At 42.1% G+C, this 25,019-nt stretch overlaps 1 protein-coding gene across 3 annotated transcripts in view; it reads right to left on the reverse strand.

Annotated features, from left to right (window-relative positions):
* The window catches only part of rab6a (RAB6A, member RAS oncogene family), an 83,811-nt gene that overhangs the window by 37,107 nt on the left and 21,685 nt on the right, over positions 1 to 25,019 (reverse strand). For all 3 annotated transcript variants that reach the window (XM_070892413.1, XM_070892414.1, XM_070892415.1), the window contains exon 2: positions 9,451 to 9,509. In XM_070892413.1, the coding sequence (XP_070748514.1) occupies positions 9,451 to 9,509 (59 nt within the window). The remainder of the gene's footprint in view (positions 1 to 9,450; positions 9,510 to 25,019) is intronic.

Raw genomic sequence — 25,019 nt, forward strand, 5'->3', positions numbered from 1 at the left:
TATCTCTACCCACGACAAGGTTGACATAATTTGCCTGGAAGAAACTCACATGGCAACAGATAAAGCTAGTTGCTATTCTATTGATGGATTCAACTTTGTATGTTGTACACTTCACACAAAGCATGGTCGAGCTACCAATGTCTGCAACATCTTAGATGCAATTCATGCTTGATCTGCTGAGCACTGATGTTATACAGATTGGTGGTTTCAACATTGCGAACACTTATAAGCCAGCAAGGTGAAACCTTGGGAACTAACATAAGGCCATACAGCTCCTCGAGCCTGCTTCGCCATTTAATATCATGGCTGATCCGATCATGGACTCAGATCTACTTCCCTGCCCGCTCTCCATAACCCCTTATTGTTCAAGAAACTGTATTTTGGTCTTAAATTTATTCAATGTCCCAGTTTCCACATCTCTCTGAGGCAGCGAATTCCATAGGTCCACAACCCTCAGAAGAAATTTCTCCTCATCTCAGTTTTAAATGGGCGGCTTCTTATTCTAAGATTATGCCCTTTAGTTCTAATCTCCCCCATCAGTGGGAACATCCTCTCTGCATCCACCTTGTCAAGCCCCCTCAATCTTATACGTTTCGATAAGATCACCTCTCATTCTTCTGAATTCCAATGAGTACAGGCCCAACCTACTTAACTTTTCTTCAAAGTCAACCCCCTCATCTCTGGAATCAACTTTGTGAAACCTTCTCTGAACTGCCTCCAAAGCAAGTATATCCTTTCGTAAATATGGAAACCAAAACTGCACGCAGTATTCCAGGTGTGGCCTCAACAATACCCTGTACAACTGTAGCAAGACTTCCCTGCTTTTACACTCCACCCCCTTTGTAATAAAGGCCAAGATTCCATTGGCCTTCCTGATCACTTGCTGTACCTGCATATTAAACTTGTGTTTCATGCACAAATACCCCCAGGTCCCGCTGTTGTGCAGCACTTTGCAATCTTTCTCCATTTAAATAATAACTTGCTGTTTGATTTTTTTTTCTGCAAAAGTGCATGACCTCACACTTTCCAACATTATACTCCATCTGCCAAATTTTTTGCCCACTCACTTAGCCTGTCTATGGCCTTTTGCAGATTTTGTGTGCCCTCCTCAGACATTGCTTTTCCTCCCATCTTTATATCGTCAGCAAACTTGACTACCTTACACTCAGTCCCTCCTTCTAAGTCGTTAATATAGATTGTAAATAGTTGGGGTCCCAACACTGATCCCTGCGGCACTCCACTGGTTACTGATTGCCATCCCGTGAATGAACCATTTATCCCGATTCTGTTTCTGTTCGTTAGCCAATCCTCTATCCATGCTAATATACTACCCCCAACCCCATTAACTTTTATCTTGTGCAATAACCTTTTATGTGGCACCTTGTCAAATGCTTTCTGGAAGTCCAAATACACCACATCCAGTGGTTCCCCTTTATCCACCCTGTTCGTTACATCCTCAAAGAATTCTTGCAAGTTTGTCAAACATGACTTCCCCGTCATAAATCCATGCTGACTGCCTGACCGAATTATGCTTTTCCAAATGTCCTGCTGCTGCTTCTTTAATAATGGACTCCAACATCTTCCCAACCACAGATGTTAGGCTAACTAGCCTATAGTTGCCTGCTTTTTATCTGCCTCCTTTTTTTAAAAAAAATAGGGGCGTTACATTTGCAGTTTTCCAATCTGCTGGGACCTCTCCAGAATCTAGAACATATTCTTATCTCTTTCTTACCCAGTTATCTACATTAGTAACTTTCATAACCACCGTACAGACGGGTTACTCACAATCCAACTAAAAATGTGATTGGTTACAAAAGTGTGTCCTTGTTCTGATCGACAATCCTTAAACAGCACAGGACCCATCATTCAGAGATGGGGTCAAGACTACTTCCCTAACATCTGCAGGGTCACATCAATCAACAGTCATCCATATTCAGCATTATGTACTGTTCGACAATTTTCCACAGTTAACACCAGCCTCCAGTGCGCCAGTGCAGCCTTCGGCTGCCTGAGGAAAAGAGTGTTTGAAGACCAGGCCCTCAAAACTGTCACCAAGCTCATGATCTACAGGGCTCTAGTAATACTTGCCCTCCTGCATAGCTCAGACGTGGACCATGTACAGTAGACACCTCAAGTCGCTGGAGAAATACCACCAGCGATGTCTCCGCAAGATCCTACAAATCCCCTGGGAGGACAGACACACAAACATTAGCATCCTCGTCCAGGCGAACATCCCCAGCATTGAAGCACTGACCACACTTGATCAGCTCCGCTGAGCAGGCCACATAGTTCGCATGCCAGACACGAGACTCCCAAAGCAAGCGCTCTCCACGGCAAACGAGCCAAAGGCGGGCAGAGGAAACATTACAAGGACACCCTCAAAGCCTCCCACATAAAGTGCAACATCCCCACTAACACCTTAGAGTCCCTGGCCAAAGACCATCCTAAGTGGAGGAAGTGCATGCAAGAGGGCGCTGAGCTCCTCGAGTATCGTTGTCGAGAGCATGCAGAAATCAAGTGCAGGCAGCAGAAGGAGCATGTGGCAAACCAGGCTCCCCGTCCATGCTTCCCCTTGTGGTTCTCGTATTGGACTGTATAGCCACCCAAGAGCTCATGCTAAGAGTGGAAGCAAGTCTTCCTCGATTCAGAGGGACTGCTGATGATGACGACTTATCCATGTTGGCATGTGACTACCATTCATCAAAAGTACAAGAACACCCTGAAGAAACTTCAGGAAAGCTAAGTGGACTTTGTTTACAGAGATTGTTAAATGAATCATTTTTGCTATCTCACGGCATAACATTCCAATCAAGGAAGCTTACAAATACTTTTGCCTCTTGTACACACCGTGTTTGTATACAGTGTGCTTTGCCATATCGTCTTTCAGATGAGATGTTAAACCGAGGCCCCGTCTGCTCTCTCAAGTGGATGTAAAAGATCTCATGACACTATTTCGAAGAGCAGGGAAGTTATCCCTAGTGTCCTGGGCAATTATTTATGGACGTAGTTATTTGCACTGGAAAAATGCTCTGATTGGGTCTCCATGATCACATGACCTGATTGCTGGTTGGTCCCCATGGAGAATAAGACATACCCAGCAGATTCTCTGGAATGTGTAATTAGAACCGCTCAGCCCAAGTTCTCAGTGACTTTGCAAAGTGTAATTCGAACCATTCTGACTGCCGATTCCAAACAGGAGAGCTCCCTCCTCCCCACCCAAGTTCCTGCCCGCCGCCCCCAGCCCAAGTTCCTGACCCCCTTTCCCCAGCCCAAACTCCTGACCCCACAGCCCAAGTTCCTGCTCCACTCCAGCCCAAGTTCCTGACACCAACCCCCCACACCCCCAGCCCAAGTTCTTGCTCCATCCCAGCTCCACTGCCCCCAGCTGAAGTCCCTGACCTATCCCCCAGCCCAAGTTCATGCCGCTCCCAGTCCAAGTTCCTGCTCATCTCAGCTCAAGTCACTGACCGCCCCCCCCCCCACCCCCAGCCCAAGTTCCTGCTCCATCTTAGCCCAAGTCTCTGACAGCCCCCTCCCCCCCCCCAAAGCCCAATTCCCTGCCCCATCCCAGCCAAGTCCCTGACCAGGCCCCTCTAGCCTGAGTTCCTGACCACCCTCTCCTCCCCCAACCCGAGTTCCTGACCTGCCCCTCGCTCTCCCCCACCAACCCCCAGATCTTCTCCCTGCCTCTCCCCCCCACCCCAACCCCCAGCCCTTCTCCCTGCCTTTTCCCCCCCCCCCCCAACCCCTTCTCCCTGCCTCTCCGCACCCCCCCCTCCCCCAGCCCTCCTTCCTGCCTCTCTCCCCCCCCCCCCCCCCCCCCGAGCCCTCCTTCCTGCCTCTCTCCCCCCCCCCCCCCCCGAGCCCTCCTTCCTGCCTCTCTTTTCCCCCCCCCGAGCCCAAGTCCCTGACCTCCCTCCCCCCGCCGCCCTGAATCTGTGTCCCTGACCCGCCTCTCCCTCCCAGCCAGAGTCCAGGTGGCAGTGGTGTGTTAGCGTTGGCATCGGGGGCACAGTCCAGAGCGTTCAGGTGCAAAAGGACACTCAAAATTAGTGCAAATAATCACACTGAATATTTATCTCGCAATCAACACAACAACAAAAAAAACTGATTATCTGGTCATTATCACATTGCTGATAGAGCGAATTTGCTTGTGCACAAATTGGCTGTCGCATTTCCCACGTTACAACAGTGAATACACTCAAGTACTTCATTGGCTGTAAAGTGCTTTGAGACGTCCGGTGGTCATGAAAGGCAAGTGTAAATCCACGTCTTTCTTTCTATATATTAAAACTGTTCAAGGAATCCAGGGGTGCTGAAGTCACTTGATGTTGCTTGACGAGCCTTTTGAGTAGAGTCAACTTCACAGACGGACTTTACTTGCTTGAGATGGAAAAGCTGGGGCCTCGTTTGTTGCCTGGGTGATGCGCACGTCCATGATCATATACCATTGCTGTTACCAGTAATCTACTAAAAGTGACAAGGACCTCCGCAACAAAGTCTCTGAATGGAAAATACATGAAGAATGGCATAATTTTCTCAAAAATGCACCGAACCAGGAGCCCACCCCTTCACGATGACAACCTATACTCTGAATTTCTGAAGAACCTTGGTGCACAAGTTTGAAAGTATTATCACTTTTTTTCTACACTCGTGTCATCCTTGAAAGTCAAAATTCAGTAGTATGGCAATGAGCAAAGATCACTGGTCTACTTAATCCAGGCAAGGGACCCACAGTTAGTAGTATATACCAACCAATCTCCCTCCTGAGTATGTGTTACAAGATACTCAAGCGGCTAGTCCTCCAGCATACATTTCCATTGTGGCTAAGTTCCTACTTGCTGTAACTAACTCCATTGAAAATGGCATTCAGAAAATCCATCTTATTGTGTTGTCTTCTTCGAACACAGCCTATGGCACTGTCTGACATATTGGTCTTCTGCTGAAAACCTCAAGACCTGCCATATTGGGTCACCTACTTTATAAAATTTCTGCTATGGGATGAACATTTCAAAGTACACATAGCAACATACACAGTTGAATCCATCAATGGAATAGCAACCAGCATTATTTGTTGCCATGCGAGTTTCTTCAAGGCAGCTACAAGCGCTATTTGGTATCTTCACAATGCTCACCCAGTCTACTTCCTCATCCTCAACTGGTCACTAACCAACAAAAATAATCTGCTGAAGACTGCTGGGAAAGTCAATACCCAAAAATGGTCAAATGCTAGCTCTACCTGGGGAATAAATGTCTCCACTTTATGCTCATCTGCTCTTGCACACTTTCTTCTCTCTCTTTCTCCTCTCTTTCCTCCTCTCCCCCCCCCCCCCCCCCCCCACCACCCCTACACATGATTAGCAGTCTTCTGCAACATAACTATTCCACATCAACACTTGGTAGCAAAGTTGTGAATATAGACAAAATCCTGTTGCCAGTTCACTCTGATTTGTTCTCTTAACCAAGCGTGGCCCTCTTCGAGACACACAATATGGTCAACTTTTCCTGATTCCTTTGACTTTTCCTCACAAACTTGTGTGAAGTGGCGAGCAGATGCTCCTATAAATCACCATATCATCTCTGACCTTATCAGGATTCAAATGGCCTAGACATAGTTGGGCACTTCTCAATTGTATTCAACATAAACAAGGACAGTGTCTTTGTGGCAATGACAAATGTTCTTCTGGACAAATAAAAACCATGACCAATTCACTGAATCAATATCACTAACTAAATTGTTTGGTGGTCTACATGATGACAATGCTCTAAGATGGCTGGAATTATATGCCAAGTCTGCATATAGTAAATAATTAGATAACCAATTTAACAAAGTAAATGACATCTCACATTGCTAATCCTTCCAATTTATGTATTTAGGCTACATTCTCAACAAGAAGTAAATCAGAAGTGAAATATACCTCAGCAAAAGCTAAAGTTAAACACAAATGAAACATTCACTTTTTCATTGTGCACAGTTTTTCTAGGAGTTAATTACATTACATAAGGTGCTACCTTACACTTCTACTGGAACATCACCTCAGTGATGTGATCGCTCAACCCTTTTGTTCTCCAAATGAACTTCAAGGTTTTTTTTGTGCACAAATCGGGTATTTTCTCTTCTGCTTTCAAAGTTGAAACTAAAAATGGATACAAACTTGCTCTGGGCAAATTAATGATTATAGTAAAAGACCAAAAAAAAACTAACCAAGATCAGCTGCTACAATCAAACTTACTTTCATTTTCATACATGCCTTATTATTGTGTCATTACTGTGTGCCAGATGGCAGTTTTTATATTGGCAGAAAATGCATTTACTTGCCTTTAAAGTCTTCCCAAGTAATGCTCTAAAAAGACCTACATCGGAAACTAAAATTACAAACACAAAGCAATGTAATTGAACCTGGCCAATGGATTTGGTAATAACGTCTGGTCCCCAGTTTTTTCATTTCAACCTTGCACCATTTTCTTTCCTGTTCTCAAACACTCATTTCATACTAAACTACTTCGCCCCTCTCCGACAATATGTGCATCAGCTGTGGCCAGTGACTAAATAGTTTTTAGTGGGAGGGCTACAATAGCAGGCTATGGCAAAATATTGGTAATCTAAAAAGGTTGAGTGTTTTCAGGAGGCACTAGGAAAAATGGTCAGCCTTTAAATATAGTACATTTGTTTGCAACATTTTAATCCAGTCCACTTTCTTTTTAATTAAATATAATTGCATACTTTAAGGGCAGGTAGACACTTATTTTTGCAAGGCTATCAAGATAAACTAGTGACATCAGTTACAAAATACATGTACCAAAATGAAATATTTGATGGGGCAATCAGAACGAGACACCAATCATTAATACATTGCACAATAACAGATTCAGCCTTAAACAAAACTAGCTCGAATGTATCAGTAATCATAGTATAGAGCATTAAGCTTTGAAAGTTGAGTATTAAGACTGCTAGCCTTTACCATATTAAAGCCTACACTCTCAACTGCAAGATTCAATACTTTAGGACTTAGAAAGCTCTTTTGCTGAAGCACATCATGAAGAATGCTAAATGTAAAAAAATGTTTAACTCCACACTGGGAAGAAATCTTTCCCTTGTGGTGCTGAATGGGCTGTCTCAAGGGTAGGGTGCAGTAGTGTAGGGGCAATGTTACTGGACTAACAATATAGAGGTTTAGAGTTCAAATTCCACCATGGCAACTGTGAAATTGAATTCATTAAAAATTATCAATATTGTCGGATTGACGTACAAAACCCAACTGATCCACTAATGCCTTTCAGGGAAGGAAACCTGCCTATCTGGTCTGGTCTGCGCCTTATGATGTGGCTGACTCTTGATGTCCTCAGAGCAACTAATATGCCAACTTCACACACATCCCAAGAATAGAAAATGGTTCATTTTAAGTGGGATTTACTGTACTTCCAAGAGACTCGTTTTCTAACTATGTTCCCACACAGATTACGGTCACATTCACAAATCCTAAATCCAAACAATAGGTTGCTGAAGCTATTAGGTAGAGACACACACATTAATGCGTGGTTTAAGCCACCGGTTCGATCACACAACTGGCACATCTCAATTCTTCTAATAGTCAGAGCATTCCACCAGCTTTCATGCAGAAAGTCTGAATCCATGACTGGTTAAGGGTTTCATTAGCTACCTGCTGTGCAGCATAAGCCATCATGAAACGTTCACAGCCATCCTTAGCATCCATCAGAGAGATGTTATGATGTCACTGCACTATTCGAAGAGCAGGAAATTCTGCTGGTGTCCTAGCCAACATCCTACTCTCAACTCCCCTAAAAAATTAATTGATCATGCATGTTTAGGGATTCCGGCTGTGTGGAAAAACAAAAACAACCCAAAGCAATTAATATGAAACATCTCAGTCTTCAGACACAAGATGTTACATAAATGCAAGTCTATATCATATAGTTGAATGAATACTGTTAAACAAGAACATTTCCAATAGATCAGGGCTTAATACAAGCTGTCACTAACAGCTAAAGAAATCAGTTTCACTGCAGTATATTTCAATGTTTTTCAAAAATTCAAGATTACTTCCATCTCTTTGCAACAAAAACACCAGTGATGAGACACACACTAGTTAGATTATAATGTCCAATTATATAGAGCTGTAAACATATGAAACTGGGGTGAGGAGAAAAAGGGTACTTATCTTATTCAAGTTGAAAGAATGCCAGAAGAAAGATTACAATGCAGGATACATGGTTTACTTTTAATGGGAAATGAAGTACAGGTCTGCATGTATTTTTTTTTCCATTTGGGTTAATTAATAGTAGTGGCCTTGTGGATAAAGGCACTGCTTGGTGTAGCATCAAACCAGAAGATTGTAATTTCAATCCCAGGTCCATGGTGAGTTAGCTGATCAGCGCTGCAGTAGCAGTCAGAGCACTACAATTGGTTTCAGCTACAAAACATATGGGTGGATATGGTTGGATTAATTAATTAATTTTTTTATTTAAAGTGCATCAATAACTCTCCACCGTACAGCTCAAACACTGTGCATATGAAACTAAGTCTAATTTTGAAAACTGCAGAAAATCTGCATGCAAGTACATGTCTGTTAGGAAAGGTTCATCTTTGTAGTGTTGACAATGCACTTTAGGAAAAATTACATAAATCAATATTCTGTAATGTGAGATATTCTTAAATCATCGCAAATTGCTACTATTGCCAAGGACATACCCGCAAGCACGTCTCCCGAGTGTTACACAATTCAAAATGCTCTCTGTAAACACTAACCAAGTTTGGCATCTCTAATTGTATTGCTTGGTGTTTCACAGTTCAAGTGGATATAGTATAAATTATACTTAACTGTACCAATAGATTTTTTTTTAAACAAAAAGAAATTGACAAAGTAGAGTCAATGGACTAGAACAACACTGGAGCCAAGGGCAGCTCAAATTCTTCTTTAGTCAATGAAGTACATTTTTGAAGTGTAGTCACTGTTTTAATGTAGGAAACTAATGGAATACTAACCACCTTTAGGGCACCTGCTAACCATAAAGCCAAGAAACCTACAACCTTGAAGTGCATCCGATGCATTTTCAGTCAGTCATGCGGGTGGTTAGCAGACAACACTAATATTTTCATACTTGCCCAAAAGCACCATCTCCTCCTCTCATGTCAGTTTAAACAAGACTGAAAAGCTACTTAGTAAAGGACCCAAAAAGCGTTTGGGGGGAAACATGGTTCAGTCCCAGCTAATCAGAGTAAGGTGAAAACTACAGAAACATCAGACAGAGAGATTATCCCCTTCATATTTCTTTGGTCATTTTTAGTCTCGTGTCAGTAAATTATGGCAGAAATAATTTTGCTTCAGAGGGAATAAAATCATTGTAATAAAACAAAATGTTTTAATCAAAAAGCTGAGATGTCATTTTATGGCAGGTGCAATAAAAGCATTTTACCAATTAAACCGTTACCTGGTAAGTGTTGTCAAAGCTGTCATACATGAACCTAGTTATCAATGATGTCTTCCCAACTGAAAAAGAAAACAAAAAGCACAAATTTGTAAATTACTTGGATCACCAATACTAAACATGCATAGCAAGGCACTAAATAGAAATGCACAAGTAATTCCTTAACCTATACGTTCATAGCAATGGATCCTCAGTAAGTGAATGTTCAATGCAGCAGTAAAAATATTTAGAAAACATTGAGATGTGCAGGTGTTCTGATTTATTTAAAGAGTATTGGAAACCCAAGATTGAAAGTCAACGATTTTCACAAAATCAAATTATTCCCAATTTAAATTTCAGGCACCATATTCAGTTTTATTTCTTGGTCCATAAAAATAAACAGCTCATCTGTTCGTTCATTGAAAACAAAATGTATACTTCCAGAAAGTTCTCTCTCATAAGCTGATAAACAAGTAGTAATTCCCAACTGAAAATGTGTGTAATTCACTGACTGGGGCCAAGAACCATTCTTAGGGCAAAGTAAAATAAACTTTACTTGAAAATGCTATATCTTACCCAGGAGTTCTCATCACAGACAGCCGGCAACAAAACTCACCTTCAGCAAAAAGTTCACCCAAAATTAAAAAGAAACTTTGCCATGATGCATTATAATGGCAAAGAGTCTTGGAGGCTTAGTTGTATGTTCCATCACTACAATGCTGGGTTATAATACTGACATTTTTCCAATTTTAATATACTTCACTGACTCAGTCAAGGCGACCAAGTTTGAATCCTTATTTGCTATTAGCCAATTTATTTTTAAACCCTTTGCTTTGCTTGCTGAGAAATGGTTTAAAATAAATAAAAAAATTAATTCTGAAATTGTAAAGGCATTTTCATTATTTAGAGTGAAAAAAACACAATGCCCATGTTCATTGTAGACTTAAAAATACTGGAAAACACCAGCGTCAATAAATACTTTTTTGGGAGAGGGAGCATGCCTTCAGAATGCACCACCACCCCCGCCCCCCTCCCACCCCTTCAGAAGTAAACTTTATGCCTCAAATGGTTATATCCTCCTTTAAGCCTTCATGCTTATTTTCCTCTAATACTTGTGAAGGAATGTTGGGTAAACCTGCAGCTTAATCTACAAACCAATGTCCTGCTGCACTTGTTTGAATTGTCAGCTTTTTGCAGCTGTCGGCCAAATGTTGCTGGTTTTCTATGTTGGTATGTGTGCTGCTTGGTGCAAGGCAGGTGTTTACATAAGTAACCGCATGACAGCATTCCACTTCACATAACAAAGGATAGACTAGAGCTAAAGGCCTCCGACTGCAACAAAGAAGCTTCCTCACTGAAAAGACCCACCAGCTGGATTAATGTCTAGACAAGTTGCGGTTTAGGAGGTTTGAGCCAAGGATCTATGTGCATATCTAGATCAATTGCATTTCTAGATCAAACCAAAAATTATAAAATGCCAGTACAGGATGGTAATGGCGTCAAACACTTGCTAATGCTGATTAAAGGAATCCAGTGGAAAATTCTTTATTCCTGGAAGAGCCTTGCTTGTATGTGTAATCCAGACCATAAGGTAACTAGTTTTGGTGGATATGCTCTCAGCAATGAAGACTGCCTACCGTAGATGGGATAGCCCCATTGGTGTAATTTCCTCATCTACATAGTGAAAATGCCACGAAGAAATGAGGAGATTATAAAGAGAGCTGTAGAAAGGCTAGGTTTGATTAGCAAATCTAATAAATTTGATGTATTGAGGGAAAAAATGGAAATATACCCTAAAAGTTAAAATTCTCAGGGGTGTCAAGGAACAGTGGTGAATGTAAAAGATTGCAGATTGATGCATCATAAAATATTAAAATATTAAATGGTGTGGAGAAAGAGCAAGGGAAGTGGTATTGACATGGATAGGATGTGCAGCAGCTACTTGAGTAAGAGGTTGCTGAAATTTCTAAGATTCTGACATGGAGTTAATATATATTCCTTAGTAATCAAGTAAAGCAGACCCATCTTACAATGGTCTTTGAACCCATACAACAGAATGGGAAAATAAAAAAATGCATTCAGAGGCAGTAGCATACTGAGAAGCTACTGTATTGCAAATTAGTGAGATGTCTGGTACAGCGTGTTCCTTTCTAATGAACAATTTCTCAAATGTTTCATTCATTACCATCACAACAGGAATTTAGTGAAATTATTGTTACTCAATTCACAAAAGCTATAAATGGAAACGATTTTTTTTAAACTGGATGATGGCTGAAGCATTCAGATTGCACAAAAGGGATCTGGTTTGGACTATAAGTCAAACAGTAATTAAAGTAAAAATGCATATGTGTGAGAAAAAACACTCATCTAATACAAATACATTGAAACATGCAATTCAAAGGCCATTGCTAATTTCTATTGAACAGCTGCGTTGTGTTTATCTACACGTGAAGCAAATTTAAAGTAGGGAAAAACAAAGTATAAAATCTGTAATTAAAATTCCATTCTTGGTAAGCATTTACAATCAGTCTTCCTCAGTCAGTAATTTATATACAGGTACAGTACAGCGTCGAAAATCTAGTTCCGAAATTCGGAATGTTCCGGAATCTGGATCGATCCGTGGCAGGGTCGTCTGGAAACTGGAAAATGTTCCAAAATCCAGATTCCCCACCTGGTCCCCCCAATCCCCTTCCCTCAAACCATAAGCTACATTCAGAAAAAAAATACAAACATAAATCACCACCTGCTCCATTTTAGGAGAGAAAAAAAAGCTTACTCACCTGTAATTTTGCCAGAATGGGGATTATCGAAAAAGGACATTTGGTAAAGAGTCTGAAATAATGAGCTACTTGTTTGGGAATTTAATAAAGTTTTGGGCTAGTTTTTAGTAAGAATATGAAAGAATGGAAGTCGAAGTTTCCATACATCTATTACCGTACTCTCAGAAATAGCTTGACCGCTTGACCCTCCCCCCCACCCCCACACCCCACCTTAGTTCAGGCGTTTCTGGACTCGGGATGTCGGAAAGACGTTCCGAAGTCTGGAAATATGCAGAATCTGGAACAGCCTCGGTCCCGAGGCTTCGGGATTTGAGACACTACCTGTATTAAGACAGATTTTCTGCCATCGGACTAAAAGCATCAATAGTGGTTGCCATCCCATGACACATGTAGTCAGTATAAAATAGAATGGTCAGATACTTGGGATTCAGATACTTGGAGAACACTGGTAGATGGAGAAATGCAAGAGTGGGCAATGTTGCAGAGGTAGAAAAAAAGCTGCCTTAATTTTGGATGGTATTTAAAATGTGTTTAAAATGTGTTAAAATTGTGTACAGGGTAGTTTAAAAAAGAAGCAAAACAACCTTGGGCCATGCTTTTTAAAATCTGTAACTTAACCTTGTACTTGATAGAAAGACAAATCGCTAATCAATCTGCTCACTAGTATAGATATTATGATACAGACATACAATACTCTCCAGTTATGTTACACTGGAGATCAGGTCTGGCAATGCATGTGTAATTAGTGCAGAGTCTTGTCCAGACCTTCCTCAATGTCAAGATGGCCCGCAGAGGGATTAACTTCTCAAGGCAGATACAAAATAGTAACTGGACCAAAGTACTGCAATTGGCAGCAGTTTGTATTTTCTGGCACCTTGGGAAACCCCATTTTTTGTTGGTTTGTTTACAGCTACTTGACAGCATGTTTGCATCAGAGGTAACACTTAAAATAAATGGGGTATGTGTTGCGCTGTGCCATAAAGTCATAGATTAGCAATTGCAACCTTAGCTGGACTTTGAGGTTATTTCGATCCGTGTCATGACTCATCTTATAGCAGTTAACTCAGCAGCCAAAAGGTTGAACAGTTAATTATGCTTGTGTGCTACTAAAACTGTTTTATCACAATTTGTACACAACTGGAAATCTCTCAGCCCTCTCCAATTCTTCCTCTCAACCACCCTATCACACCCTCCCCAAAAATAAACAGGGTTTGAAGGGAAGGAACACTTCCAACATTCATGAAAACTGGTAGTCGCTATGATATTGTATTGATGCAGGTCATAATAAAATAATTTGCTACAGATAGGTGGTGCTGTGCAGTATTCAAGTTATAGAACTCTAGGAAAACCAGTGCATTGTAGTCAGGCAGATTTAACAGTAAAATTAGTGTACTACAGGTCTCAAACTAGCACTTGATTATCCAAATTGCCCAGGCCTCAGTAGTTTGATTAAATAATGTGTTGCAAAGCAATTTGTTCTCATTTCATACAGCATTGTTCTACAGTAATAGTGTTATGTGCTAAGCTCCTAGAGTCTCGTCGCCGAGAGCATGCAGAAATCAAGTGCAGGCAGCGGAAGGAGCGTGCGGCAAACCAGACTCCCTGCCCACCCTTTCCTTCAACCACTGTCTGTCCCACCTGTGACAGAGACTGTGGTTCTCATATTGGACTGTACAGCCACCTAAGAACTCATGCTAAGAGTGGAAGCAAGTCTTCCTCGATTCCGAGGGACTGCTTATGATGATGGATATTAAAAACTATGCAGGTCAGGAATCAGGACCAACTACTTGTAACCCATAATGGTTTAACGATGTTGGCTAAAACGTACATGATCTTCTAAGACAACGGAATATTGATTAATCTTTAAAATGCTAGTTGCAGTGTTAGTGCTGCATTACATTTCTGCTGAATCAGGACAAACTTAATTTGCTAAATGTTATACTTTCCCATAATTATATTTGGTTGTGATGACATCAAATTTTTATAAATTTTATTTCATAAAAACCATTTTGTACCACAGCCCATTCACAAACCAATTTAGTCTGAAAGATAAGAAAGGCCCTAGTTGCTTTTCTGTCCTTCAAATATTCCACAAGAGAGTCTCATCACAACTAAGAACACCACAACTGAGATCAGATCAGGTAGGTAGCAACAGGTATCCCAGAATCCTACTATGGGACAACTTACTGCAATCATTTAATACACACAAAAAAACATTTGAAGCATAGCAAATTAGTACACTGCACCTAGGAGTGGTAGGTCACAAGTTTCATGCAGAACTTCCCACATATTGAATAGCAATCCCAATCACAACTGGAAAGCACCGAGTGGAGTACAGGCATTACCTGACAGGGAGACTGGAAATATTTAGCTGTTACCCCAGGTCACTCTTACCACTAGGGAGGTGTGCAAGTTTCATTGACAGGGGCCTGGCAACATCCAAGGGGAAAAGGGGAGGGGACCTTAAAAATGAAGCAATCTTAAGCACACAATTTATATTATGTATTTTAACAGTGGTACACTTAGGAGTGAATCAATGTGGTGTGCTGGATATTTAAAACTTATTCGGGGGGGGTTGGGCATCATCATAGGCAGTTCCTCGAATCGAGGATGACTTGCTCCCACGTCAAAAAGTTCACAGATGTTTCAATGATGGACCTAAAATTCCAGGTCCGAACTAAACCTTGAAGGGTGGAAGATGCCAGTGCTTGGATTTTTTTTAAAAAAACGTGTGGTGACCATTGCACACCAGCCACCACACGGGCTTGACAGAGCTAGGTCTTGGTCCAGTAGCAAGGGTTATCCAAGACGACTGGAGACCTGCTCTGCTGCACGGACCTAGTGTGCACACATATCGCAATGTGGGCTGGCCCGTGCTGCCCCAGGCCTTCGCCTCTTCTGGGCCCCGAACTCACACCTCTCCTGGGCCCTGATCACGTCCCTTTACAATCTCTCACCACTCCTTCGCCCCGATTGCGCTACTCCTGCAGTACCTGCCCATGCTCCAATCACCGACCTGGACCTTGATGATGTCACTCTTCACTGCCGTTGCTTTCCTACTCCAGCACGTGCTGCTCCCTGGAGTGGTATGCCGCCATGGTGCTCCTTCCGCTTCCCGGCCTGCTCCGATGGTGCTCGCAGGCCAGGGGCCGCTCAACCTGCTGGGCTAGGCCGCCACGCTGCTCCTTCTGCTCCCCGGCCTGCTCCGATGGTGCTCGCAGGCCGGGGGCCATGCAGACTGCTGGGCTAGTCTGCCACACTGCTCATTCCGCCCCCCAGAAGGAGCGGCACACAACAAGCTCCTACAAACAATGTGATGACTATCCTCATAAGTCAACCCCCTTATCTCCAGAATCAACCTAGTGAATCTTCTCTGAACAGCCTCTAATATCCTTCCTTAAATACAGAGGGGGCTAGGAAGAGAACAAAAAGAGAAATGAGATGCAGTGCCTGGATGAGGAATTCAATAAAAATAATGGACAAGAAGCAATTCACCGCCTTCAATATTTTGCCTGGATCAGGCACTTTTATCTGGAATCCATTCTACAATATAAAACATCTTGTGGATCCAATCTACAAACAAGATGCTTTGCAGTTCTAGAAAGTTGATCTCTACACTAATTTGTATCAACTGCAACTATCCATTTACTACCTCCTACCCACCCCTCAAAATCAAGCATTAACCAGTCATCACAGCATCTCTTCATAAACAGAATGTGAAATGGTAACTCAGTATATTGAAAAACTTGAAAGCACCAACACCACACTAGAAAGATGTATACCCATTACCTCAAAATGCACAAATCAGGAGTAGAAAAGGTTGTTCATAGTACTATATTGTGATTGTGTTGCATACATCAACCAAGTAAAAAAAGACTAGCAGGCTGAAAGGAGTTCATAAATATTTATTGTTTCTTGAAAGCAGTCTGTTGCAAGAGAAAAAAAATACAGAACAGTACTGCAGTGCACAAAATGGCAGAAAATAGTGCTCTGCAATATAAATCAATCAACTCCAATCACGGTGAGATATGCAAGAATCCATTTACCATCATATTAGATTTAAATTCATGGTGGACAGCTATTTTTTCAAACTCTTGTTTGATATAGCAGAAACCAAGAATGCAGCAAGGCTGTTATACCAGTTTTAATATTAATGAAAAGAAAACTACATTCAAATGTAGAAAATAAGGCAAGGCATTGCCAGCATATTACCAACTCTTTTTACATGCAAAGGTTTCTATTTCCTTCCTATGTTACTAAATCTCTATTTTGACCAGGGAGGCACACAAGTGCTCCTTATCTGCACTTCTTAGAAAATTTTAGTTTATGGCCATTGCTGCAACATGAATGCTCTGGATGTGAAGTAAACATGAACAGAGGCAATTTTTCACTATGAGCAGTCTATTTTATACCTGATTACGAGTCACTTCAAGATGTTCAAGGGTGACAATTTCAATGTGTTAAAGGACTGAATTATATTAAGTGAAAAGGAAAATTACATTCAAATGTAGAAATAGGCATTTCTGGTATGTTTCCAGCTCTTTAAATGCAAAGGATTCTATTCCCTTCCAATGTTTCTTAATCTTTATTTTCACTATAGTGAGACATACAAGCTCTACCGCGTAGCTGCTCTTTCAAGTCCTCATTTTTCAATATTTTCTTTTCTACAGGACCATTTATGTAATGCGCCCAACAACAATGACTTGCATTTATATAGCGTAGAGAAAAGGTGCTTCACAGCAGCATAATCAGTCAGAAATGGACACTGAGCCAAATCAGCAAAGGTGACCAAAATCTTGGTACGAGGTAGTTTTAAAGAAGTGAGGTGCAGAGAGAGAGAGAAAAAAAGAGGAGAGAGACCAGAGAGGGGGAGGGGGAGGGGGGGGGGGGGGGAGAGACCAGAGAGGCGGGGGGGGGGAGAGAAAAGAGAAACCAGAGAGGGGGGGGGGGGGGGGGGGACCAGAGGGAGGAGGGGGGGGGAGGGAGACCAGAGAGAGAGGGGGGGGGGGGGGGGGGCGACCAAAGAGGGGGGCACGGGGGGGGGGGGGGGGGGGGGAAGAGACCAGAGAGGGGGGGTGGCGGAGAAAAGAGACCAGAGAGGGGGGCGGGGAAGACCAGAGATGAGGGAGGGGGAGACCAGAGAGGGGGGAATTCCATAGTGTAGGGTCTAGGTAGCTGATGGCCTGGCTGGAGACGGGCGATATTAAGGAGGTGAAATAAGGCAGTCTTGGTGAAGATGATGATGCGCGGTCAGAACCTCAGCTCGGTGTCAAATAGGACGCTGAGGCTGCAAACAGTCTGATTCAGCCTGTAACACTAGCAAGAGAGGGAGAATGGAATTGGCGGCTCGGGAATGGATTTGGAGACGATTTGATGTTAATTTTTTTATAATCTGTTTTTTTGCCTGTCCCAGGAGATCACATGGTTTTGGGTGGGATGGAGTGTATTTGTTGCGATAGGCTCGATGGACCAGACGGTCTTTACCTGTCCATCATTGTTTGTAGAATACAGATGGGTCGAGAGAGGTGATGGCAAGGTAAAGCTGGTCGCCGGCATATATGTGAAACCGGATGTGTTTTTGAATGATGTCACCACGGGACAGCAAGTCAGAGAAGAAATAGGAGGTGATGAAGGTTAGAATCTTGGAGGGCACCAGAGTTAATGTCGTGGGTGCGATGAGAAGCCATTGCAGCAAATGGCATTATCATTGTCGAATCCCCTACCATCAACATCCTGGAGGGTCACCATTGACCAGAAATGTAACTGGACCAGCCACATAAATACTGTGGTTACTAGAGCAGGTCAGAGGCTGGGTATTCTTCAGAGTGGCTTATCTTCTGACTCCCCAAAGCCTTTCCACCAGCTACAAAGCACAAGTCAGAGGAGCGTGATGGAATACTCTCCATTTGCCTGGATGAGTGCAGCTGTAACACTAAAGAAGCTCAATTCCACCTCGGACAAAGCAGACCACTTGAGCGGCACTCCATCTACCACATTAAATATTCACTCCCTCCACCACCGGCGCAACGTTGCTGCATTGTGTACCATCTACAAGATGCAATGCAACAACTCACCAAATCTTCGGCAGCACCTCCCAAACCTGCAACCTCTACCACCGAGAAGGACAAGGGCAGCAGATGCATGGGAACACCACGACCACCTCCAAATTCCCCTCCAAGTCACAGACCATCCTGACTTGGACATACATCACCATTCCTTCATAGTCGCTGGGTCAAAATCATGGAACTTCCTGCCCAACAGTACTTTGGGAATACTCTCACCACACAGACTACAGCAGTTTAAGGTGACAGCTCACGGCCACATTCTCAAGGGCAATTAGGGATAGGCAATAAATGCTGGCATTGCCAACACCCACATTCTGCGAATGAATGAATAATTAAAAAATTGATATGGGAAACGACGTCAAAGACTGCAGAAAGGTAGAGAATCAGAAATCTTCAGCACGGAAGGAGGCCATTCAGCTCATCGTGTCTGTGCTCTTTGTAAGAGCAATTCAATTTGGCTCATAGCCGTACAATGTTTTCCCTTCAATTATTTATCCACTTCCCTTTTGAAAGTAACTCATAAATCTGCTTCCACCAACTTGTAATGCATTCCAGATAATTACATGGGATATACAACACAGAAACAGTCCAACCAGTCCATGCCGGCATTTATGCTCCACTTGAGCCTCCTCCCGTCTTTCCCCATCTATAAGCATAACCCTCTATTCTCTTCTCCCACATACGCATAGCTACCCTCCCCTTAAATGCAACTACAGGTGCAGCAACAAAAATCCGGAGTTCCGGAATCCGGACCGATCAGTGGCAGGGTCGTTTGGAATCCGTAAAATGTTCCGGAATCTGGACCCGCCAACCCTGCCAACCTCAGGGCCCCGCCGCTGCCCGATCTCAGGCCTTACCTCACTGCCACTCGCCTCGCACCATTTGCCGCTGCCCTTACCTCGCCGGCCCCGCCCGAACAGCTCCTTGGCGACGGGGCTCCGCCTGAATACCTCACCAACGGGCCCGAACAGCTCCTCGGCACGGACACCCCCTCCCCTTTTTGGCATTCCGAAAACACCTGAACATGGGCTCAGATGTTTCCGGATTAGTGATGTCAGAAAGACGATTGAAAGTCCGGAAAAACCTCGGTCCAACGGTTCGGGATTCTCGACGCTGCACCTGTATAGTATTCGCTTCAACCACTCCCTGCGGTAGCAAGTTTCACACACACCACTCTGTGGGTAAAAAAGTTTCTTCTGAATTCCGTATTTGATTTCTATATTGATGACCTCTGGTTTTGCTCTTCCCCACAAGTGGAAGCAATCTCTGTATCCACTATCATAACCGTTCATAAATTTTAAGATCTCTATTGGATCACCCCCTCAGTTTTCAAGAGAAAAAGACCCACCCAGTCTGTTCATACTTTCCTGATAGGTATACCCTCATATTTCTGGTATCATCCTTGTAAATCTTTTTTGCACCCGTTCTCGTGATTCTATGTCCTTTTTATAATATGGCAATAGTATGCAGTAAGTGTGGTCTAACCAAGGTTCGATACAAGTTTACCATAACTTCACTACTTTTCAATTCCATCCCTCTAGAAATAACCTAGTGCTTGGTTTGCCTTTCTTTTAATAAATGGCCTTGTTAACCTGTGTTGCTACTTTTAGTGATGTGTGTATTTGTACTCCAACATCCCTTTGCTCTTCCACCCCATTTAGATTTATATTTTCCAAATAATGTGTGACCTTCCTATTTTCTTAGCACAATGCAGTACCTCACATTTATAAGAACTAAGAAATAGGAACAGGAGTAGGCCATAAGGCCCCTCGAGCCAGCTCCGCCATTCAATATCATGGCTGATCTGATCATGGACTCAGCTCCACTTCCCCACCCGTTCCCCATAACCCCTCATCCCCCTACCGCTCAAGAAAGTGTCTATTTTGGTCTTAAATTTATTTAATGTCCCAACTTCCACAGCTCTGAGGCAGCGAATTCCAGATTTACAACCCTGAAAGAAGAAATTCCTCCTCATCTGTTTTAAATGGACAGCCCCTTATTCTAAGATCATGCCCCTAGTTCTAGTCTCCCCACCAGTGGAAACATCCTCACTGTATCCACCTTGTCAAGCCCCCTCAATCATATACGTTTCTATAAGATCACCTCTCATTCTTCTGAATTCCAATGAGTAGAGGCCCAACCTACTCAACCTTTCCTCATAAGTCAACCCCCTCATCCCCAGAATCAACCTAGTGAACTGTGTTGAACTTCATTTGCCAATGATGTGCCCATTCTGCAAGTTTATTAATGTCTTATTGTAATTTGTTGCAGTTCTGTGTTAACTATCCCCTACTTGGTGTCATCTGCAAATTTAGAAATTGTGTTTGTTTCCAAAGTCTAAATCGTTGCTATAAATTGTGAACAATAGTTGTCCCAGCAATGATCCTTGTGGAACACCAATATCCACCTTCCGCCAGTGTGAATAGCTAAACCAGCCTTTACCCCTACTCCCAGTCTTGAAGCCACCTAGCTATCCATTCAGTACTTGTCCCCTGACTCCGCAGTCTCTGACCTTATTCTTAAACCTGTTGTTGGTCTTTTACAAAATCTAGATAAATTACATCGACTGCATCACCCTCGTCTACTCTCGATGTTACCTCTTCAAAAAAATTCAATGAGATTGGTCAAGCAAGACTTTTCCTTTTGAAATCCATGCTGACTATTGATTATATTATTGGTTTCTAGATATTCTTCCATTTTCTCCTTTTGTAAGGATTCCATTATTTTACCTACCACCGATGTTAAGCGAACTGGTCTATAATTTCCTGGACATGGTCTATCTACATTCTTAATTTATCATAGGTAGTCCTTTGAATCGAGGATGACTTGCTTCCACGCCAAAAAAGGATGAGTTCACAGGTGTTTCAATGAAGGACTTAATATTCCAGGTCCAGAACTACATCTTGAAGGGTGGAAGATACCTGTGCGTGGATTAATTTTTTTTTTTTTTTTTTTAAATACATGCTGGCCGTTGCACACCAGCCACCACACGGGCTTGACAGAGCTAGGTCTTGGTCCAGTGGCAAGGATTAACCAAGACAATTGGAGGTCAACTCTGCTGCACAGACCTAGTGCGCACACATATCGCAGTGTGGGCTGACACTTGCTGCCCCTGGGCCCTCGCCTCTCCTGGGCCCCGATCACGTCACTCTACGAACTCACGCTGCTCCTTTGCCCCGACCTCACCGCTCCTTCTGTCCGCGCCCCAATCAGCGACCTAGATTTGGGCGACATCAAATCCAGTTGCCCTCTTCACAGCCGTCGCCCTCCTGTAGCAGCACGCACTGTATCTTGTAGTGGCATGCCACCACGCTCTTTTTAAGGCCCCGACCTGCCTCTGGTGTTCCTCACCGCACTGGGTCCGCTGCCACAGGTATTACGTTAGCTATCCGCCAATCCTCTGGCACTACACCTTTTTCTAACGAATTATTAAAAATGTGTAGTAATGCCTCTGCACTCTCTCTCCTCGATTATTTTAAAATATATGTATGTAATCCATCTGAACCAGTGGTTTTATGCTGAGTGTGATCAGTTTATTTAATATTTCTCTTTATTTTAAATGTAGTTCTCTCATTTCATCCAATGCCATGTCCACATGTTCTGCTTCCTGGTAAATACTGAAGCAAAATAATTAATATCAGAATAGTACAGCACAGGAGGAGGCCATTCAGACCATCGGTCTGTGCTGGCTTTTTCGACGAGCAATCCAATCAGTCCCATTCCCTGGCTCTTTTCCCATAATCCCCACATTTTTTTTCTCCTGTAAGTATTTATCCAGTTCCCTTTTAAAAAGCTACTATATTTCTGCCATCTCTTGATCACTACCTGTGGCATTATCCGGTCCATCCCTTAGTGGCCCCATTCCCATCCCAACCTTCATTAAAAAAAATCTGCATCTCCCATCTGATTCTTTTGCCAATTACATTAAATGGTGTCCTTTGGTTACCGACCCTCCCTCCAGTGGAAACAGTTCCTCCCTATTTACTCTACCAAAACCCCTCAGAGGTAAGAGGAGTGATAGTGAACCACAGTCACAGACACGAGGAGGTCATTTGTGACTTTGATTAGAATCATTTCAGTGCTGTGGCAGGGGCATGAACCTTTGGAGAAGTTCAAAAAGAGAGTTACGGTGAGATGGGCATGACTTAAAACCTAAATTGGTGGTAGGTGTAACTGGACAGCTTTGTGACACACCTTTGGAGCAACCACAGGTTTTGTTCTAGAAGTGGATAGAACATACCCACTGAGAGTAGATAACAAATCAATTAAGGATGGGATTCAAAACTCATACTAGCAGCCCAATGGCCCGCTACATCTCAAAAGAATGTGTTTGTTGCCCTTTGGGCCATCCACAAGGTTATCAGGAGTATATATGAATAATTCTACCAGATTCTGAGCAAAAACAGAAATGCTTGAAGTCTACATATACCTTATATTAAAAAAAAAAGGACTATTCCCCAAAAAAACCCTCAAGCCAAAACATTCTATATGGTTTTGAACCAATAGCTTTCTTCAGAATTGAAGTCTCCGGATACAATCAAATTACGACAGATAAATTCTGAATGAATTTCAGACCAAAGCAGTATTTGTTGGCAATAACATTACTAATCTAGTTTTGGCAAAACCAATTGAGACTTTCCCTCTTAATATTGACATTTACTTATTTTCTTAATAAACTTTAATTAAATCTTGAATAGCGAGTTGAATTTCATTGACATGAGCAACATGCACCAATCCCAAAATTGGTTAAGTACAATTTATACAGTATTAAAGCAAATGGACCTTTAGAGAAGAGTATTTCAGTCTACTTTAGTCTTGCATCTAGCATGCATTTTGTCACACTTCAGTATCAAATTGTAATTCAAGCAAATTTTAGTGTTACACTTGCACTTAAATTTCAAATTCATAAAACAGGAACAAATTGCAACTAAACTCCTAAGGGACTTAACGAACATGTAGCAAACAGGCAGAAAAATTACAAATCATCAATTTCAACAGGCTCCCAATCAAAAGTTGGCAGCTAGCAAATACCTATTAACAAGAAGTTAAACCTGTGAAATTGCGTCGTGTATTTTGAAAATCTTCGATCAGCACCTTATCTAGTTTGTCTTCTAAACTGAGGATTTGAAACACCACATACTGCAACACAGTAGATAAAATGCCAGAAAATGAAGCTCATTTGCACAAAAGGCACCAAGGATAATATTTTATAAATCGGTGACCTGTGCCTCCCAGAAGCATGTATGCGGCTTTTCAGAGCCATCAGTTGTCAAAGACAACAGCTGAGAGCAGTCAACACCACCCAGAATATTAAAACGAAAGCAAGACTGGACATTCACAAGGCATGCCAGTATTTGCTGTTAGGGCCCCACCACGAACCTCTTGTGGATCAATGGAAAATTATTGAGAGCAAAAACCTCCTGGGAAACTATTTGTCGGAAAAGTGAGTGTAACTGGATTTTTTTGTATAAAACATCAAACCAAAAATAGACTGCAGTCTCGCAGAATTCTTCAGCTGATTACAGGTGATGGCTCTGGAAAACCCCACAAATTAATCTTTAGGCTTTTTGGAGGCAAAGGCCTCTGATACAGAACATTGGCATTTGTAGTGTTAACTAATATTTTTTTCTGAGGTAACTATTTCAGGGTCAGAATATAAAATTAAAATCCTAGCATCCATTCATTTAAATGCAATCAGCAACTATTCAGCATATTGCTAGTTTTCATTCATGCTGCCAGGTAGATCACTGCTTAGCAAAACTTCCATATGGTAAGACCAGTTTAGCTCAACAAAAGTGTAATACAGACAGTCTAGTAGTAGGCATTGATCAGTCAGAAGCCTACAGTATTCCATTTCAAGGTTGAAAAAAAACAAGTGCAGTGACGGGTTATGGCACTGGTAAGCCTGGACAAGGAAAATTAGTTCAGACACATTGTTACAGAGTGCAGTTTCAATCCGCTTAATGGACTTCACCACACTGTGTGCCAATATACTTTGAAACTCAATTCGAATATTCTACAGTTTTAAGAAAGCTGCTACATGTTTTGATAATGCTTTAGATGGCATTCATTCAAAAGATTAAAGATTCAGTTAAGAAACAATCATTGAGACAATTGTTCTCAAGTTTAAGCAGTTGACTATCAATGTTGCTTATTCCTTTGCTGCATTATTAGTTATATCAACGGGTGATAGGTTGCCTATTAAGAGTGAAGGTCAATTTTCTTTTTACAAATTGCTTTACTTTATTAGCTGCAATAGAAAAAATTAATCCATCTCTAGAAATAAATTAAATAAACGTTTTCGATGGAAAACTGATGTCAATATTCGAGCCCAGTGAACAGGAAGAAGAGCAGGGCACATATTCTTTATTAGAAAATAAACTTTACAATAAATAATTTATATATTTATATATTAAGTGAAACACCAAATTGCAATAACATATAGTAGTTGGTCAGACCAAACACATCTTTAGATTGATCGAGCACTCTTCCTCATATCCTCACCCCACCCCGCCACCCCAAAAAACAACAACTGATTAATGTTGGTGTTTAGCATTTAACTGATTTTGAATGCTTATATGCAAAAGGTGCATCAGGATATAGCTGTAAAAAGGAAAATAATTTCCTGCATTTAATTTTGCCTGGAGCACAGATTTGGAATAATCATAGATTCTCAGTCTAAAACATGCTTCAGAAACTCTGGTTCAGCAAGTTATACCAGAAAGGATGAACAAGCTGGGTCTCTTTG

Source organism: Pristiophorus japonicus, chromosome 10 (genome assembly GCF_044704955.1).
Source record: "Pristiophorus japonicus isolate sPriJap1 chromosome 10, sPriJap1.hap1, whole genome shotgun sequence".
NCBI classification, from domain to species: Eukaryota; Metazoa; Chordata; class Chondrichthyes; family Pristiophoridae; genus Pristiophorus; species Pristiophorus japonicus.